Source organism: Siniperca chuatsi, linkage group LG16 (genome assembly GCF_020085105.1).
Source record: "Siniperca chuatsi isolate FFG_IHB_CAS linkage group LG16, ASM2008510v1, whole genome shotgun sequence".
In the NCBI taxonomy this organism is placed as follows: Eukaryota; Metazoa; Chordata; class Actinopteri; order Centrarchiformes; family Sinipercidae; genus Siniperca; species Siniperca chuatsi.
Genome location: NC_058057.1, coordinates 4,613,647 through 4,633,630, shown reverse-complemented (window position 1 = coordinate 4,633,630; position 19,984 = coordinate 4,613,647). Strand labels below are relative to the sequence as shown.

Below are 19,984 nucleotides of genomic sequence, written 5' to 3'. Positions count from 1 at the left end.
CTAGCTTATCCTGGGGCTTTATGACTTTAATTCATGATCATATGAAGAGAAAGGAGAGAGATTGGTGGAAAGTAACAAAAACAAGTGGAGTCTCCTGGCGAGTTCTGAGATCTGTCAGAGTCTGAGCTGTCACACAAACATACACATAGACACATTCAATAAACAGACTGCACAAACACTCCAGCAGTAACTTGTGCAAATAACTCGATGTGAAATTTTGCTTTACAGTCGGTCTGAATACACCTACACAGTGCCACTTTTAAAAAAAAAAACATACTCTGATTTGAGCGAAAACCTATTACCATGCTTCATTGCTGTAGGAGCCATATAAAACAAAAGAGACATATTTGTAAATAATTAAGATTTTGTATTATTTACTAATAAAAACTAGGTCTATATTTCCAGTGTAAAATATTTGATATAGTGACCACAAACAGCTACCAGCTATGATTTGTTGATAATTAACAAATCACGTCATTTGTTAATCAATTTAGATAACAATATGTCGTTTATTGTGTTAACCCTCTTACGATGTTTCATTTTGTGTTTTTAAAGTGTTTTACAGCAAAGGATTTTAACTGACAGATCCTGTGGAACGTTCCTCAACATTCAGTCTTTTAAATCAATGTGTATTTTAAGTATATTGTTGTAGATCCAGTGCACTTCATATTGTATGATTTGTGTGTTGTGGCTTGAGATTCTATTCACATATACAGCACACAAAAAGAACAAAGCACAAATCTTTCAGCAACCTGAGCAAGTGCACACTCAAATAACTGCCATTGGCCTTTCTTCATGACCACACATACACACACACAGTTAGCTGCCGTAGATTGAGCCATGTCAGTGGTAGCTTAAATGAGGCTGGGAGACGGGCCGGCAGAATCCAGGGCTGCTGATAAACAGCAAAGCTGCTGGAGGAAAAGTGCTGAGCGTACCAGGGATCTATTTTCAGCTAGCATCAGCAGCTGCTGCCTGCGGGAGCGCATCTTTATGTGTGCCCTGCACCATATGTGATTACTCCACTCTTACAACCAGTACAGCAGCCTAATGAAGGACAGCATTAAGGGAGCGACACAGGAGGGAGGGAGGGGGTAAATACTGAGGGAGGATCACAGAGGAAAATGAGAAAGGAAGGGAGACGGTCACAACATAGGAAATGAACTGTTAAAGAGGACAGTCAGCATCAGAATCGAGGACCCGCCACCCAGATGTATTTTCCTCACTGTATTTCCATATTAAGGTTTTCTTTCAATATCCTCAACACTTCTCAACAAAAACAAGAAAGTGTCCTTGATAATTCAACAATACGATAGGTTAATGTTATGACTATCAGTTTAGATTATTTCTCCTTCGATTCTGAGGAATAAAGTTTTAGCGGAAGGCAAGGCTACATTACCCATGATCCTTAGCCACTGCTGCAAGAGGAATCCCTAGGGCATTGTGGTTTTGAGGAAATATTAGTGTTTTTCAAAGGATTGGAAGTTGTAAATACTGAATTGAGAGTACACTGGGGAGTTTAAGGGGATGGTAAACACATTTGATTTTGAATATCTAATTGTTAAATGGGTGAAAATAAATTTTTAGCATATTTATTTATTATCCTGTGCAATTAATTATATTACTTATATTTATATTTTTATTGTGCAACTGTCCTTCACATATATCTATTTTATATATATCAGTCTCTATACATATCCTTATATATATATACATATATATCATTTAAATTATACTTACGCTGTGAAATTATTTTCTGTGCAATTAAATTTATTTACATTGTGCAACTACCTCCTGCTGTATCCTGTGCAATCAAATCTCAATCTCTCAAGGCGATATATATATATTTACATACATATGTATGTAGTAGTAGTAGTAGTAGTATAATGCTACACACCATGTGTACAATGTCTGTGCAAGTATTATGTTCAAGTATCCATCATATATATCTGTATAAATGACAGGTGTATATAGTGTTTATAGCTCTTATTTTCAATTCTCTATTTCTATTTTGTTTTTATTTTAGGTGTATTTTTATCTATCAAGAAAGGTGATTTCATAATTAAATGAAAGCCACATATTCTTGGAAATATAAAATTAAATGAGCAACTTCACATTTTACAATCACAGGCTGTAAAACGCCTTTTTATTTAGGATATATAAGATATAGTGGCGTTTGGATTCAGGTTACGGCTAACCGGCGAAAATTTGAAATGGAATGAAGCCCACTGACGGCAAACAGCCCAAAACAGGAGTCGAACGAGCCAGGTCAACGCACAATTCCCTACGTCGGCTACGCATAGCAGCGTCCATAGCAACCACCATAGCAACAATCTCAGACCTGAGAAAATCTCCTTAATAACTAACAAAACTAAGGATCATATACATTCATTGAATGAAGATTATGAAAATATAATGCACATTTCTCGCTATAAATGTTAAAATACTGCATTTTCCACTGAGGATAAAAGAAATGTACACCATTTTGGTTTTCATAAAAAAACACATTGTTGAATTTTCAAGGACACTTTTCTGTTTTTGTGTGGAGAAATGTTGAGGATATCACTGAAAGTAAACCTTAACATGGGAATTAACAGTGAGGAAAATAACGGGTGGCAGGTCCTTGGTTCTCCAATGGGACTGAAGCTCAAAATGTCTTATAGCGCCGCAGTCAGGTAAATAATGGAGTGAATGGACGGCCGGAGCAGTTCCGAGCAGGGAATTGCTGTGCTGAACATTTCTGATTGGTCGAGCTCCGACTGGCAGACCAGCAAGTGGTTTGACCGTCAGGATTGATGCGTTGCTGGGTCACAGGCCAACCTTTGGTGCAGCGGCTCAGCTACTGTGCTGTTGGAAGCCATGGTGGAAGACACGGAAATGGATGACCAGTCGGTTGAAGGTAAATCACATACAGCACACATGATGCTTGTGAAATGCTATGACGCTAACCGTTGTCATGCTATTGTTATCCTAGCAAAAAGCTAATGTTCGAGAACCAGGATGGCGGCGAGTGCTGCTCTACTGCAGAGCGCAAGGCACTGGAGCAGGGGGTGCTTTTTTCTCAGAGCTGTCTTCCTACTGAACTCTGCCCCCCGCTGATTCCACAGTCCCCTCATATACCTTAACCTTAAATGCTACTATATTGTTTTTGCTGCTGCTACATTGTTTTTGCTACATGTACCACATGTTCATTTGCACTCCAGTACTATGTACTGAATACTGCAATAACTCATCTACTGCACTGTTAACTATTTCTGTCCATAATTTGCACTACTTAATATTCATTGCACTACTGTTCTGCCAGGTCCAATTCATTATTGTACATATCCATCAGTATACTTCTGTTTATAGTAATGCCATCTGTATATAATGTCCATTGTACCACTTGTAAAACATTTTCATAATATTGCTCTATCCTGCATTTATGCACATACTTTATATCCTGCACTTGCTTATTGCACTTCTGGTTAGACCTAAACTGCATTTTGTTGCTTTGTACTTGTACATGTGTAATGACAATAAAGTTGAATCTAATCTAATCTAAATGTTATCCACATGATAACGCCAACCGCTAATGCTAAGCGCTAATGGTGTAAAGTTAGAATCGTGGTGTTTGCTAAGGCTGAATTGCAGGTGATGTGTTTGATAAGTTAAAACAAGAGAGTTATGCAGCTGTGTGATGGGTGTAAGCTAGTGGGTGTTTTGACCCAGACAATTTGCATTACATTTTTAGGAAGCCTGCCAAATGTCCTTTCATAAACAGGCTGAGCAATACTACAACACACACTCCCCTCTCCTCCCTAAATCACTCTCCCTCTTCCCTCACCCAGTGCTTCTCTCTTACATTGGCCTTTCGCCTCCGTAGAGAGAGGGCTAATTTATGCAAATGGTCTTCATTGAATTCCTACATGTCATGCATGCTAATGAGGACATGGCATGGCATGACAATGGAGTGCTTCCCCACACAAGAGAAAACACTCCATCTCCATTGGAGGGAGCAGCTGACGCTTTAACATCAGATCTGCTGAGTAACCTGAAATTAACCTTTGTGTTCGCAGACAAATAATAAGAAGCCTGAGTCACAGAAGTAATGGAAATGAAATAGGCGCTGTACTGTACACTGTCATGCTGCATTATGGGTTAAGCTGTTATGCTGGAGGAGAAAACAGGAAATGTGTAGAGACAACAGTAACTTACTCACCTATCAGACAGTGTCTGTCTGTCCTACAGCTTGCATTAGAAATATGTTATACTGAGAAATGGATGATCATTACTTGGCTAAAAATCAGGTAAAATCTGATATGACAAGCTATTTGCTTCACATTAGAAATGTACTGTAAGTAAGTAAATTGTTTTTACCATTCCTCAGATTTTGTATGTTCACTTAATTTAAAAATATAATTTTTGCAATGATTTTCAAAACATACAAGATTTTTTGATTTGTTTTCCTACCTTCCAAGTAGCCATTCTATTTACTTATTTCTGTCTGGTAAATGTATTTTTTCACAAACATTGTACATCAAAATGTTTGGCCCCTCGGATTTGGTTATTAAGTTGTTGTGATACAGATGTGTACTGAGACAGGACCATTTACATCTGAATTATTAAGTTCACTATCTAAAATGACAATTTTAATTTATGTCAATTTTATCAGTTTTAGTCTTTACCCTAACTCCTCAACCTAACCCTAATACACTGAATTAAAAACAGTAAAAATACATCACATGCAGTCTATAAAAAACACTATAATTTATATTTGTATATGTGCCAAGATTCACACACATATACAGATATACAGTATATCTTTGATAAGTCAATATTGGTCTGCTGCTATATTAGTCAGGCTCTAGTATCTAAATCCAATAGTTCAGTAAAGGTACTGAAAGTGTCATCCTCAGTGACAGCAGAAGCTCAGATGTTCCTGGTGCTGAGCAGTGGGTAAGTAAACCTCCCCCTGACAGTGGATTAAATCAGATAGTGTACGTCCTAATCCTCTCCTAGTGCAGCTTACTGTACAGGCCAGGCACTAGGGAGGACATGACCCCACCTCTACACTGTTTAAGAAACAAGAAGCTTATGTTTGGGCCAGTTGTTTCTGACCATACAAACATCAAATCATTGAATTTGTCCAACTATATATGTGCCATAAATGTGCCAGAACTAAAAAAGTGTTAACGCTCAGCTCTGTGTTCAACATTTGTTCACCATGCTTGTATGGCAGGTTTTTCAGCCCAGACTGATGAAAGTCTGTGTATTCCTTTCATTAAGGGTTGCTTAACTGTGCTGGGTTTGGAGGTTAAATACAAAGAGCAACATGGGGATCACACCGCAGGCTGTTGCCCAGCAGGCTGGCTGCTCAAGGTGCTCCTCTACCCAGCCTCTCACACTTAGACAAAGAACCTGCATTTTCTCTGTCAGCTTATGACATGAGATGAGTGTCCTTGTGTTGACAGAGAAAGAGAGACCCCCTGCCGAACCAAGGGGGTTGGGTGTTATCTTCTTCATCTTCTACCACCCTACCCCCATCTTTAAGGAATGCAGGGCTGTGTCCCTGGCTCCCACCATCTGTCTAATAGGCTGTATTTGTGTGATAGTGTCCTGGCCAGGCACTCGTTGTGGAGCCAGTCTAAATGAGGCCCCCTCAGATTAGCCAGCATTGTGCAGATTGAGCTCCGATCAACTGTTTGACCTGAGGTGGTGGACAGATGTTACTCATCAACCCTACTAAACCACCACAAGAGCATTACATTTGCCTGTCTCTGGTCTATCTCAAACTCTATCTCTATCCCTGAGCAGCAAGACTTTTTAGTTACCGCACAAGCAGCAGAGTCCAACAAGTCCTCATACCTATACAACAAAATAGGTCTTTTGGCAGTGGCTTACAAATAGACTCATATAAGTGTTTTCTGACATGCCACCTCTATGGTTAAGGTGTTGTTAAATGTAGGTAGCTAGAACTGAGGCATGTCCCCAAGGATATACATTCTGGAAGTGCCCTAGGTTATCCAGATGAGACAGTTTTACTTTTAGGAAATCTAAATATCCACATCGACAACCAGAATGACAAACTATTGACTGTACTCAGCATGTCTCTGGCCCTACCTATCAACACAGTCATACTCTCGATCTAATTATTACTTATGGCTTCAATCTGGTAAATCTCTAGATTATCAATATGCATGTTTCTGATCATGCTACTGTCCTTTTTAATGTTCCTCTAGTGCCTGCTGTCTCTAACCCGAGAGGCTCTCAACTCTTTCGACCCATCTCTTTGCAGACCATTGACACATTCTGTAACACTTATCAGGCTTCTCAGCAGCTTGACCTGCTAGATTTATCATGTTCTGTGGAGGAGCTGGCTACTAGATTCCTGCAATGATGTGCTGCTACTCTGGACACTGTAGCTCCATTTAAAATGTCTAAAGCCTGTCCTGCTTTAACACAACCAACTTCCCAATTGCGGTGCAATTTCAATGCCATGAAAGAGCTATTAAAAGAGTTTAACAACACTGTAAAAAAAAGATCAACATACTTCTCACATCTTATTGGTGCAAATCCTCACAACCCCAAATTGCTATTTAGGACCATTAACTCCCTTATCCACCGCCCTCCTGATTCAAGTCAAGTGTCTTCTATTGAGAGATGCAAGAAATTTCAGTCCTTCTTTGTTATTAAGTTTCCAGCATTTGAGCCCAAATCATGCCATCCCCGGTTATTCTACCAGGCAGAGAGGTGTATCACACTTTTAATTCATTCTATATGGTATCCCAGTCTGACCTACTGAGGATGATTACCCTTTCTTGCCAAAGTACCGGAGAAAGTGGTTTATTCTCAGCTCCCATCCTTTATGCACTCACTCTTTGAAAAGTTTCAGTCTGGTTTTCAAATTCATCATAGTACAGAAACTGCACTTTTAAAAGTTTTAAATTATATTAGGATGTATTCTGATGGTGGCTGTTGTACTGTTTTGGTGCTGCTAGACCTCTCTGCTGCGTTTGATATAGTTGATCATAGCATATCAATTGATCGACTAGAAAACTGGGTAGGCATTACTGGGACTGATCTAGACTGGTTTAAGTCATACCTGAGTGACAGGACCTTCTCTTTGTCAATTGGGAATGTCCCCTCTAGCTTTGCAAATATCAGCTGTGGCGTTTCTCAAGGGTCTATTCTTAGCCCTGTACTGTTCTGTATCTACATTTTACCACTGGGTCAAGTTATCCGCAACTCCAGTATTTCTTTTCATTCTTTTCAATTGTTATGCTGACAATACACACATATATTTGTCCATAAATCCATCAGACCTCACCTCAGTTACATCACTGACAATCTTTCTTACAGCCAAAGGTCCTGGATGTAAAATAACTTCCTAATGCCGAACAAAGACAAAACTGAAATGATGGTGTTTGGACCCAAAGCACACCAAGGGTTTGCAGTGCACCTATTAGGCCAGAAATCTGGGAGTAACCTTTGATCCAAATCTAAACTTCTATAAACATTTTAGCAATATCACAAAATGAGCGATATGTCAAATCAGGAATTTTGCCAAGATTAGATCATTTCTTTCATTCAGTGATGCACAAACTCTCATTCATGCTCTAGCTCTAGCCATCTGGATTACTGTAACTCATTATTTGCCGGACTGCCCCAGAAGTCAATCAACCGCCTCCAACTTGTGCAAATTACCGCAGCCAGGGTTCTTACAATAATTCCAAAATACGACCACATTTTTCCTATGCTCACCTCATTGCACTGGTTACCTGTGGTGTTAATAATTGATTTCAAAATTGTATTACTTGTTTTTAAATTACTGAGCAGCCTTGCCCCTTCCTCACCACAATGTCAACTTTTCACATGAGACATATCATAATCCAGTTGTCAGATTGCCATGGAATTTGCAGAGTATATTCATGCAGGCGAGGGGATAATTTAAATTTTAATGAGCTTGTGGCCTTTCCTCTACCCTTCCCTACACTACCCTAACCATAACCCATCTTTGTCTTGGACCTCTGTCTTTCTGGTCCTGGCCTTTAATCCCAGTCTGCCCTCAAAATAGCACTTAAAATAAATCACAGCTAAATCCTTTGTAAAACTGCAGGTGGATACGCTCTCCTTTTTAGAACAGGGTCCACATTTGTATTTGTTTTCTTTCAAGTTGAAAAATGTGCAGTGTTCCCTGGCTCATGACTAAGGAAAGAACTGACAAACAGGAGGTGGTTTGAGGTCTGTGAACCAGCACTCTGCTGAATCACAGTGCTGCCCTCTCCTTTTTTTCCTTAATAGAAATCAGAGAGGGCACAAATGGTGGCACTGATGATCTGCCATCTTCTAGAGCCCTCCACTGTCACCCACAGTGGTCTGGAATCAGAGTCAGAACATTCCCTACTGAATGTCAGATGTGCAAACAAGTGGACAGTGCAGTAGTCAATCACTGGAATGACTGTGAATAGGTATTTGATTCATTCAAGTTAACAAAATGATTCACTGATCATACATAATTGTAATAACTACAATAAATTAGGTTTCTGTTGCAATTTAGGAATAACATTCCAATGTACAGTAGTGAGGATCATCTGATTCTAAACATCAGCCTTGTGTACAGGAGAACAAAAGCATGTTGTACTAGTAACTAGCTGACAGCAGTCTGCTGTGATCATGGCAGTGAGGATTGAGTCACATCTTTGCACACAGTTCCACAATATGGAGGTAATTTCTGTTTGTCACAGTGATGACTGCTCCTCTCCAGAGGAGGGCTCTCTTTAAAATTCCTCTCCCTGGCTCGCGTTTGTGGCTGATTCTTATGAATCCTTCTTTGTTCTTACACTCACAAGAAATATGATGTAGAGAAACAGTGTGTGTTTGTGTGTGTGTCTGAAGTCTCCATCATCCAACATGGACGTCATGCTCATCTGTTCCTTCCCCCTGCCGGCTGGCCTGAGGAACAGCATTGCTGAGATAAAGCAGGATTGTTTTGTTCCCATGATGTGATGGCCGACAAAGCCCTTTGATGAAACTGGCTGTCCCTCTACAAGCCCATAGTCACATTAGATATAGATGATGTTACTCACTCAAACGTGCCAGCCCTGGCTACTCCAGAGGTAGTGAGGCCATGAGAGAGGAGTGATGAAGGTGGTGGGGGAGGTGGTCTTTGTTTCACATTTCATCTGCCCAACCTCCCCCTCGTTCCCCCAGTGGCAGCCGAGGTCTTTCTAATTTGCCCTTTATTTTACGTAGGTGGCAGCCTTCAATAGTTAAAGGAATACACTCCATGACCAGAAGCACGTATGTCAGTGAAGTGTTGCTAACCTTACACAGCAAAATGCTGCTACTCTGAGCAGACACAGACCAGTGAGGGCTGAGCAGACCCAGCCCTCCCCCCATCAGAGAGAAGATGGTGTTCAGACACGACGCAGGGATGTGTCAGCATGCTTCAGTCATTGACCGTAAAGCAAAGAGTGACAGGGGACCTTAAAAAATTTGACTGGCCACATCAATGAAATAACATTCCTCCATGATGTGGCTGTGACTTGTCTAGACAGTCAAAATTCCACCTTAAATAGATGAACACGGTCAAAAAAAGAGCCATTAGCGAAGTAAATTCTGTTTCTAAGCCAATTTGTTGTTAGTCTTGTACTTGAGTATTTCCTTTTTATGCCAGTTTATACTTCTACTAGAGGGAAAGATTGTACTTTTAACACCACTACATACAACTATAATTGCTAGTTAATTTGCAGATTAAGATGTCACATCCAAAATATATAGACATAAAACAATATACAGTAGTTAAAATGAGCTCACCTCCACCAGCTACAACAATTTTCTGTCTCTTACATGTGAATGCATCAGTAATAATAATTTACTTTTGGCACTTTGGAATTTTTCTGATAATACGTATGTACTTTTACTTAATTAAGATTCTGAACAGAGGAGTTTTACTTGTTACTGAGTATTTTTACATTGTGGTATTAATACTTTACTCAGGTCCTTTACCTTAAGTAAAGGATCTGAATACTGCTTTCACCACTGACAACACCAGATATGAAAATTAATCATTTTAAGTCAAGACATCACTATGGGTCCTGTGAAACTACATTATTCAGTTTATACAGTATATGATTACATTGGCAGGGAGTTGTTGATTAGTTATCGCAAGTGTCCACTGTGACAGAATAAAGCCAATATATTTATTATATATTGTTTGCCATTTAGATAAAATTATAAAAAATGTGTGAAATGTTGTCAAATTGAACAGGGATGGACAAAGGGAAGAAGGCTTGTTGGAAAACTCAATGGGAGTAACTCTCTTTGGCACATCAAGAGACAGTAGACAGTCATTGAAAGATGTTACTTTCCACACTCCATCTCACACCTGAAACACACAGCAGCTCATGCATTATTCATGCATGCAGTGAGTGAATGGAAGGTATGCTGCTTTGAGCATCCAGGAACCATTCCCTGCAGTCATTCTTTGAGTTAAGGAGGGAAAAAAAGCCCCTGATGCTCATTTTATATAAGATGACAATCTGACGGTGACTTCTTATTCAATGAGCATGGAGACAAAGTCGTTTGACAGGCATTACTTTATTAACGTACGCTGGCCCCAGCAAGGAGCCACAACTCCACAACACATGCAGGATGTGCCCCAGTTTTCACAGCAGCACATGTCAGCACATCAATACGTCAGAGGGGTACTTTCATCATGTGTTCAGTGGAGGAGCTCTTACGGGGATCAGTTGACAGTGAAAGTGTGAGTGCTGTGGTGAGCAAGAGTGAGGAGTGTTGCTGAACCTGATGAGCGCTGAGCTCGAGGTGGCGTTAATCTTGCCACAAAATGCTACCAGCTGCTGACAACGGTGGCGGCGACAACTGACAGGTGCTAATTGGCAATCACAGTTCTATAGTATAATGCACTTTCTTAAACCTTTGACTGAGTCTTAATCCTCCTGCGAACGATAGATCAAATTAACACTGTTTTACTACCATACTCTCTCATGACAGAAAAAATGTACTGCAAATAGACAAGAAAGCAAAAATAGCACAAAAAATAATCAAAAAGTCAACGCTGAAGTTAAAGTTGAGATGTGATAATATATTAAAAAGGGAGCAGCAGTGAGATTTTTGGAAATTGTGCGGTAACCCCGGAAAGCCTCAGAGATAAATAAAAAAAGAAATAAAAAAAACCCTTCTAATTTTGTATTATTTATATTCTCAAAATAATTTATTACAAAATCTAAATGTTTCTAAATCAATACTCCTTTAATTCGCTCTGTATTGGACAAATCCAGCACAAAATGCAGCTGCATGTCCTAACAGGAACTTTTTATCCCATTAATGCATGTTACTAACTCGACATCTTCTCTCTCCCGTAGTTTTGTGCTTTCTTGTCTCTCTCCTCTCTCCTTCTTTTGCTTTCAGCAGGTATTTCTGCCTCTGGAGCTGCAGAGTCTGGATCTGTGATTGTGGGCCACCTGCTGCCCCCGTGTTCCTGCTCGACAACTGCTACTACAATTGTTGTTATTAGTATTATTATCATTATTACTCCTATCACTATCATTCCTATTATTATTATAAGTTAAAGGTTAAGGTTAAGATGAGCACATTTTCACCTCGCTTTATTTGCACAAATTTGACTGTTCAAGTGTTTTAAACCAACCCTGTCTCTGTTTGTAAATTACTAAATTGTTTTCCTAATTACATTGTGGTGACAACGTAATTGTTGTCTGGATTATGTTCAGAGACAATGTTTTTTTTAGTGAATGAAACAGTACAGTTATGTACTGCGCAGGAGGACAAAGTTGATGCAGGATGACAGTCACCAAAACAAAAGTGTCTGCCAAATTAATAAATGGAAATGTAATGTGCAAGTATGTGTCATACTTGGTATGTTTCATACTTGGCTTGTCCACAGATGCGTTTTTGAAGTTGGAACTGGATTATGCAACCAAAACAACTCTTTAGTCATAGTATTTTAGACATGAGATTGCTTTTTTTATGCTTTTTTATTTGATAAAAATATAGTGACCACAGTACACTGTACTGTAATTTCACTATGTGTGGCTATGGATGCTGGGGGAAGGTGCAGAGAGTCTAGTTAGTATTGCTTTCATTTTAGTGTTGCATTGTTTGAAGTCAATAGCATTTCCACCCCTGCAAGAGAAAACTGTCAGGGAAACAGCGTATTTGATGGACGTACCTCTTCTGGAAGGCTAACAACCAAGCCATTGTCGGCCTGGCCCACCAGCGCCTGGAGAAAATACTCGCTGCAAGCGGCCAGCACGGCCCGGTGCCCGCGGAACTCCTTTCCCTCAACCAGGACAGTCACATCGCACAGGATATCCTGCTTCCGCTGGTCGTTGAGGCAGAGGAGGATATTGGTGCAATGAACCGTCGACTCATACACATACATGGGGGCTTCAGGCTTCTCATCCACGGACATTCCGCTCACGCCCTGTAAATAGAAGCACAACAGAGGGGGGTCAGCTTATAGCTAGCACATACCGCAGGGCTGACATCAGCCCCGGTGGCTGCAGCCAGCCTCATGATTCAACATATACAAGCCTGACTGACTGCTGCTCTCTGCTTGACGTGCTCACTCCCCAAAGATGATCTCTGCCCCCCCCCCATCCATTTGCCCACAAACCAACCTGTTTTCTTACGTTGGAACACTACTGCTGCCGTGTCTCAGTTAATTTGTAATAATTTCAATTAAGCACAAATGTATTTAAAATAATACACAGATATGAGATTGGTATCGATCTTCTCATCTCACTCTTTGAAAGAAAGTGACTTCATGTATGGCCCAAAATTTTGAACTAATCCTTTAAAGGTATTTAAAATAGATAATAACATAGGGCCCCTCTATAAGACAGGGCAACATGATTAGGTGAAAATGCAGGAGCCACCTTACTGTTTCACTTTTTATTGTGTTTTAATTTTGCATTTAATGAAATTACCATCAGGACAGTTGCCCACTGAGCCCAGTTGGTAATCCATCCTTGGATTTTCAGGAACACTTGTAAGGCAAGGCAAATTTATTTACACATTTCATACCTAAAGGCAATCCAAAGTGCTTTACAGAAAACACATCCAAAAGCACGAAAAACAAATGCTAAAAACAATAAAAGCAAGCAAGCAGGAGAACATACAGAACACACAGACAGAAACACACAGTAAGAACAATAAAAACAATAAAACAAATAATCAAAAGCACACAGAATAAAAACAATAAAACAAACTAACTACATTTGATTTCAAAGAAAATTAATTAAAAGCAATGGTAAACAAGTAGGTTTTTAGCTTGGATTTGAAAATAGTCAGCAATGTCTCGTCTTTGCTCTTCTGGCAATTTCTTCCACATTTGAGGAGCATAGAAGATAAAGGCAGCTTCACCATGTTAAGACTCTGTTTGACTCTGGGAACAACCAGTAATCCCGCACCAGCCAACCTGAAATGTCTGCAAGGTTCGTACTGGGTCAGAAGTTCTAGTATCTAGGACCTAAACTGTTCAGTGATTTATGGACGAGCAATAGAATATTGAAGTTGATTCTGTGAGAAACGGCTAGCCAATGAGAACTGGAGTTATATGCTCAGTTTTTTGGTCTTTGTTACAACTCTGGCAGCATTCTGGATCAGATTGCTGTCTTAGACCTGTGAATAGTCCATTGCAGTATTCCAGCTTTTTAGAGATAAAATGTACAATGTACAAGTTTTTCAAGATCATATTTTGTCTGATTGATTTAACGTGACTACTGAAATTTAGGTCTGAATCCAGGATAACACTAAGGTTTCTAGCTTGATTTTTACTTTTCAAGGATCGACTATTAAGGTGAGCAGAGTCTTTCTTCATTGTCTCCAAAAACAATGACTTCCATTTTGTTTAACTGGGGAAATTTTTGGAACATCCAGCTACTAATTTGTTTAATGCACTGTCCCAGGGAGTCTACTGAACTGTATTTGTTTGGTGACACAGCTATATATGTTTGTGTGTCATCTGCATACATGTGATATGAAACTTTAAAATCTTGAATGATTTCAGCTAACGGGAGTATGTGAAGATTAAATAACAGAGGTCCAACCCTTGTGGAACTCCACACGTTATTGGAAGATGCTCTGATTTACAGCTACCAACTGATACAAAGAGTCTCTGTTTTGGAGGTAGGACATAAACCAATTTAGGACCATGTTAGAGAGACCGTACCAGTGTTCAAGTCTATCTATTAATATATTGTGATCAATGATGTCAAATGCAGCAGAGATTAATGTCATTCGGGACCTTGATAAGAGCAGTCTCTGTACTGTGATGGGGCCTAAATCCAGACTGGAAAATGTTATATTTATTACCAGAAAGTTGCTGAGTTGTCTAAAGACAACTTTCTTAATAATTGTGCTAATAAATGGCAGGTTTGATATGGGCCTGTAGTGGTTTTGTACAGATGGATCCAGATTATCTTTTTTTAAAGTGTCTTGATTACGCACAGTTTTCAGGTCTTTGTGGAAGACCCCTGAAAGCAGTGAACTGTTGACAATCTGTAAAACATAAGTTAATAAGTTTTTAAAAATCTCTGAAGGCAGCCAATCAAGGCAGCACATGGAGGGTTTAAGATGTGAAACAATTTCTTCAAGAGTTGTGAGGTTTATAACATCAAAATGAGTTATCTTTATGAGACTGGCTCTAGTTGATTGCTGAGCCATGTTATTTAACTTAAGTGAGGAATCACTGATTGCCTAACCTTTCAAAAAAGGGAGCAAAGTCATTACACGACTTTGTAGAATTTAATTCAGGAGGCATTGGTGTTCGTGGGTTGGTGAGTTTATCCACAGTGGGAAACAGTGTGCATTATTATTCTCTGAATTAATGATCTGAGACAGGAATGATTATCTTGCATTTTTCAGCTCTAAATTGTATTTGTGGAGACTCTCTTTGTAGAGATCATAGTGAATTTGCAGTTTAGTTTTCCTGAATACATTCTGGAACAACATCGGTGGTGTCCTGTCCTGTACTCTGGCTCCTGGGAAGCAGAGAGTTTTTGCTTTAGGAAGCGATACGTGATGAATGATAGATGATCCGACCACCAGAACAGCGGGGGGATGGTGTCCATGGGCAGTGTGGCTTGGTGGTTCTTCCAGTTCAGATGACGTAAAGGCAGGCTCTAGTACATAGCCACGGACTTGGTGGATACCACTGACGGGGAAGCACTCTCTGCAAATGCCGGATAATGGTGGGCCGTTTCCACGGTGGCACCTGAGCCAGAAGATGACCATCCATTTGGAGTAGGAGAAGGTGGACAGCCCAAGTTTTCCAAAGCCTGGAACTTATTTTCAAGTTGCAAGACTTCAGGGGTGGGGGGTGGAGTAACAAAAGAACCACAGGACCTTCTGCCCTTCACCAGGTTCTAAGGTTCGGGTACAGATGGAGTGGAGCAGGATTGAAACTTCAGTTTCGCTCCGAGGCTCAGCCAGATGTCTTCCCTTAGGTGTAAAACGGATGCAGAGCCTAGGTCACCACCAGCTGCCATTGAGCCAAACCATGGAAGAGTTGTATTGTTATTCCCATAGACCGGAGAGCAAGTTAGGCGGTGGGATTCTACCATAGTGATGCGGCTAGCTGAGCCCATGATGGAGAGATGTTTCGACTGGGTTGCTGCAACAGTGGAAAACCCCAGGATCAGCTTATCTTTCTCCTAAAGTAAATTTTTCAGGTGAGAAATGTCCAATTTCAGTTTACATAAGGTGACATAAGGTCACAGGAGCCACACAGCACCATGCTAAATGTAGTGTAGCCACTCAAATAAGAGGACTGCGGTAATGTTCTATTTTGAGAGTGTCCAAGAAGTAAAATCCAAAAGAAAAATTGCTTCAAATCCTCAGTAAAAACGATTGGCTGGCCTAGCCACCAGGCTAAAAACAAACCTGAGGTAGCTAAGCTGGTGGCAGTCAAGAGTCAGCAGTCGAGTCATAACGTTAATTTAAGATCCAACCTTTTACCTGATTAAAACATGTAGATAAAACGACAAGGCTCTAAAAAATGTAACACAAAATTAAAACCGGATAAAATGTCAGTTTATGACAGAGTGTCTGTCAGCCATAGGCCATGCCGACCACACTGATGGGCACAAACACCGATTCAGTATCTGCACTCACTGAGTTGTACGAACATCTTCAGGAAAAAAGTAGGACAGTGTCATCCCTGAGCATCTACTCACTGCATTTAAATTCTCAGTTGTATTCAAATAAATAAAATTAAATAAAGAAAGAATTATGATCTACTTCGGCTTCAGCTTGTTGCCTGGCTGGAGTCACGGTAAGTCAGCGTAACTCCACACTCAGCTCTGGGAACATTAACAGCATGTGCCCCTGCCAAATGTTCCATCCTGCTCACCCTGTGATGACAGATGCACAGCTATCTACCAGACACACAAACACAGGAACCTTAGAAACAGCTGTAAAACAGCTGATATGTATTTAGACTGCTTTTCTCCCATCTATCTTCACCAACTAACTTCAACGATTTCTTCATCTAAGCCATCAACCTCTTTCTTGGACCCCATCCCAACTTGGCTGCTTAAAGAAGTAAGTAGAGAAGTAGGAAGAACCTCTTCTTAAAAAGCCCACTCTTGATCCAGGGGTTTCAGCCAACTATAGACCAATATCTAACATTCCCCTTCGCTCTAAGATCCTTGAGAAAGCAGTCGCCAATCAGTTGTGTGACTTTCTACATAACAATAGTTTATTTGAGGATTTTCAGTCAGGATTTAGAATTCATCATCGCAGACAGCACTGGTGAAAATTACAAATGACATTCAAATTGCATCAGACAAAGGACTTGTCTTTAGATCTTAGTGCTGTATTCACCATTAACACCATTGACCATCACATCCTATTACAGAGACTGGAACATTGAATTGACATTAAATGAACTGGACTAAGCTGGTTTAAAGCCTATCTATCAGATCGATCTCAGTTTGTACATGTTAAAAATGAATCCTCCATGCATGCCAAAGTTAGTCATGAAGTTTCACAAGGTTCTGTGCTTGGACAAATTATATTTACCTTATCTATGCTTCCTTTAGGCAATATTATTAGGAAAAACGGCATAAACTTTCATTGTTATGCAGATGATACCCAATTATATCGATCAAGCCAGATGAAACCAATCAAAATTCAAGCATACCTTCAAGCAAACAAACCTGGATGAGTTATTGTACTTGGCCCCAAACACCCCCCGAAACATATTATCTAAAGATATAGTTACTCCAGATGGCATTGCCCTGGCCTCCAGCACCACTGCAAGGAACCCAAAGGAATCTTTGATAAGGATTTCTCCTTTAACTCATGAAAATCAGGCACATCCTGTCTCAAAATGATGCATTTGATACTTCTAGGCTGGACTACTGCAATTCCTTAATATCAGGCTGCCCGAATAAGTCCCCTAAGACTCTCCAGTTGATCCAGAATGCTGCGGCACATGTACCGACAAGAACTAGGAAAAGAGATCATATTTCTCCAATATTAGCTTCTCTGCACTGGCTCCCTGTAAAATCCAGAATAGAATTTAAAATCCTTCTCCTCACCTAAAAAGCTCTTAATGGTCAGGCACCATCATATCTTAAAGAGCTCATAATACCTTATTACTCCACTAGAACACTGCACTCCCAGAATGCAGGATTACTTGTGGTTCCTAGAGTCTCCAAAAGTAGAATGGGAGCCAGAGCCTTCGGCTATCAAACTCCTCTCCTGTGGAATCAGGTCCCAGTTTGGGTTCAGGAGGCAGACACCAGCTCCACATTTAAGAATAGGCTTAAGACTTTCCTCTTTGATAAAGCTTATCATTAGGGCTGGCTTGGGTGAGCCCTGGTGTACGCATTCTTATCCAATTAATGCATGTTACTAACTCAACACCTTCTCTGTCCCGTAATTTTGTGCTTTCTCGTCTCTCTCCTCTCTCTTTCTGTCGCTTTCAGCAGGTATTTCTGCCTCCAGAGCTGTCCAGAGAGTCTGGATCTATGATTGCAGGGCACCTACTGTCCCCTTGTTCCTGCTCAACACCTACTGCTACAATTATTATTATTGGTCTTATTATTATCATCATCATTAACACCTACTGTTGCTATCATTATTATTACTATTATTATTATTATTTTTATTAATATTAATATTATAACCACTACCATTACTATTATTTTAAATCTCTATGTGGAATTTGCATGGTGCTACTGTATGTTCTCTTTCCTCTTGCTCTCTCTCTCTTTCTCTCTCTCTCTCTTTCACTCTATCTCTCTCAACCCACCCGGTAGAGGCAGATGGCCGCCCACCCAAAGCCTAGATTCTGCTCAAGGTTTTGGTCTGTTAAAAGGGAGTTTTTTCTCGATACTGTACTCTGTAAATAATATTATAAAAGAGTACAAACTAGACCTGCTCTATATGAGTGCAACTTCTGTTATGAATTGGCACTATATCAATAAAACTGAATTGAATTGAATTATACAGTATATGGAACTATTTATGGAATGGAATTTTTGCTAATCTGATGTCTTTTAATACAGGTTTTTTTTGTGCAAATAAAGGGCACCTTAACTTCCTAATGTTAGCAACAGTGTTGTGCGTGAACGCGCTAAAAGAGCGCTGTTCATTGAACACGCTCATGTTTTTGGTGAACGGTGAACTGAACATATCCGTTTGTAACTAATGAATATGTACGTGAGAGCGTTGTTAAGTCCCGCGAGAGTTAACGACACTCAAACACTGTGTTTTACAGCACCCAGCATGCTGGTGTTTTGGGTCACAGAATTTGATGGGTCACAGATTTTTGAAACGACACAGCGAGCTAAAGCATCCAACCAGTCTTGGGAAATATCTGCAAGTGTATGATGATCACAAGAAATCATTAACAAAGGATAGGCCGAGCCAAGAGCCACAAAGTTCCTCCACTCAAGTGAAATTCACAGCATTTTGTAAAGGAAAAAAATGGTTAAAATGAACTAATTCAAAAACTGAATTCAAAATTCAAAATTGTGAACTATGAACGTGAACTAGTTCATTTGAATCTGTGAGAACTGAACTTTGAGCTAGCGTTAAGCAACTGTGAACTTGCACAACACTAATTAACACTGGTCAAATAACCAAGTTAAGCAAAGGAAGCTCTCACTGACTCATACTTCTATGTATGAAAAATGCTTAGCAAGAGAAGTTTTACTGAAAGAGGAAACAGCTAACATCTTTTCCATAAATAAAGACTCAAAAATTCAACACAGTGATGAGTGTCATCACTTGCCATAACAGAATCCTTTCTCTGACTCGGTGGGATGACTTTCCCATCATCCATGATTTTCAGAGCAAGTGGATGTGGTATCCCCACACACACTCCAGGCCTCAGGAAAGACGGTGTGTGTGTGGAATGGTGCGAGTGTCACTACTAGTGTAAGCGTGAAAATGGAGACTGAGAGGTGTGCAATAGAACTTGCTCCCATCTTGTGAAAATGGGGTGGGGTGGAAATACAGTGAAGTAGTGCTCTCAACACTGCAGCTGATCAGCTGAGACTCTTATCACACTGGCTGTGGTTACATGGGCAAATGATTTTCCTTCCGATGGCAATCAATCCAGTTGACAGTTCCCAAAAAAACATATAGGAGTGCTGAATGAAATCAAGGCATTCTGTTTGTTTCCATGTGCCACAGTAAGCAATCATGCTGTAGACATCAGTACAGCCTTTGAAAAACCTACATAATGCACTATCATTGCATTACTGCTGCTCTTTTGTCCTAAAGGAACATTATCAGGATAAAGAGAAGTTATTGTACAGAAGGTGAGTCTGAGATATATTCTGAGATACAGAATATAAAGTAACTGGTAGGAGAATTTACATGACAGCTTTTTAATCCATAAAATTGATTATGAAAGGTTTAAATGTGGAATAAAAAGGCTGCATGTAAATGCAGGTAGTGCTAAACTGATGTTAGAAGAATATGTCATCCCTGACCACTTCCT

At 40.0% G+C, this 19,984-nt stretch overlaps 1 protein-coding gene across 4 annotated transcripts in view; it reads right to left on the bottom strand.

Moving 5' to 3' along the window:
• bach2b (BTB and CNC homology 1, basic leucine zipper transcription factor 2b) overlaps positions 1 to 19,984 on the bottom strand; it is a 135,199-nt gene that overhangs the window by 27,975 nt on the left and 87,240 nt on the right. For all 4 annotated transcript variants that reach the window (XM_044168664.1, XM_044168665.1, XM_044168666.1 and 1 more), the window contains one exon: positions 12,194 to 12,448. In XM_044168664.1, the coding sequence (XP_044024599.1) occupies positions 12,194 to 12,448 (255 nt within the window). The remainder of the gene's footprint in view (positions 1 to 12,193; positions 12,449 to 19,984) is intronic.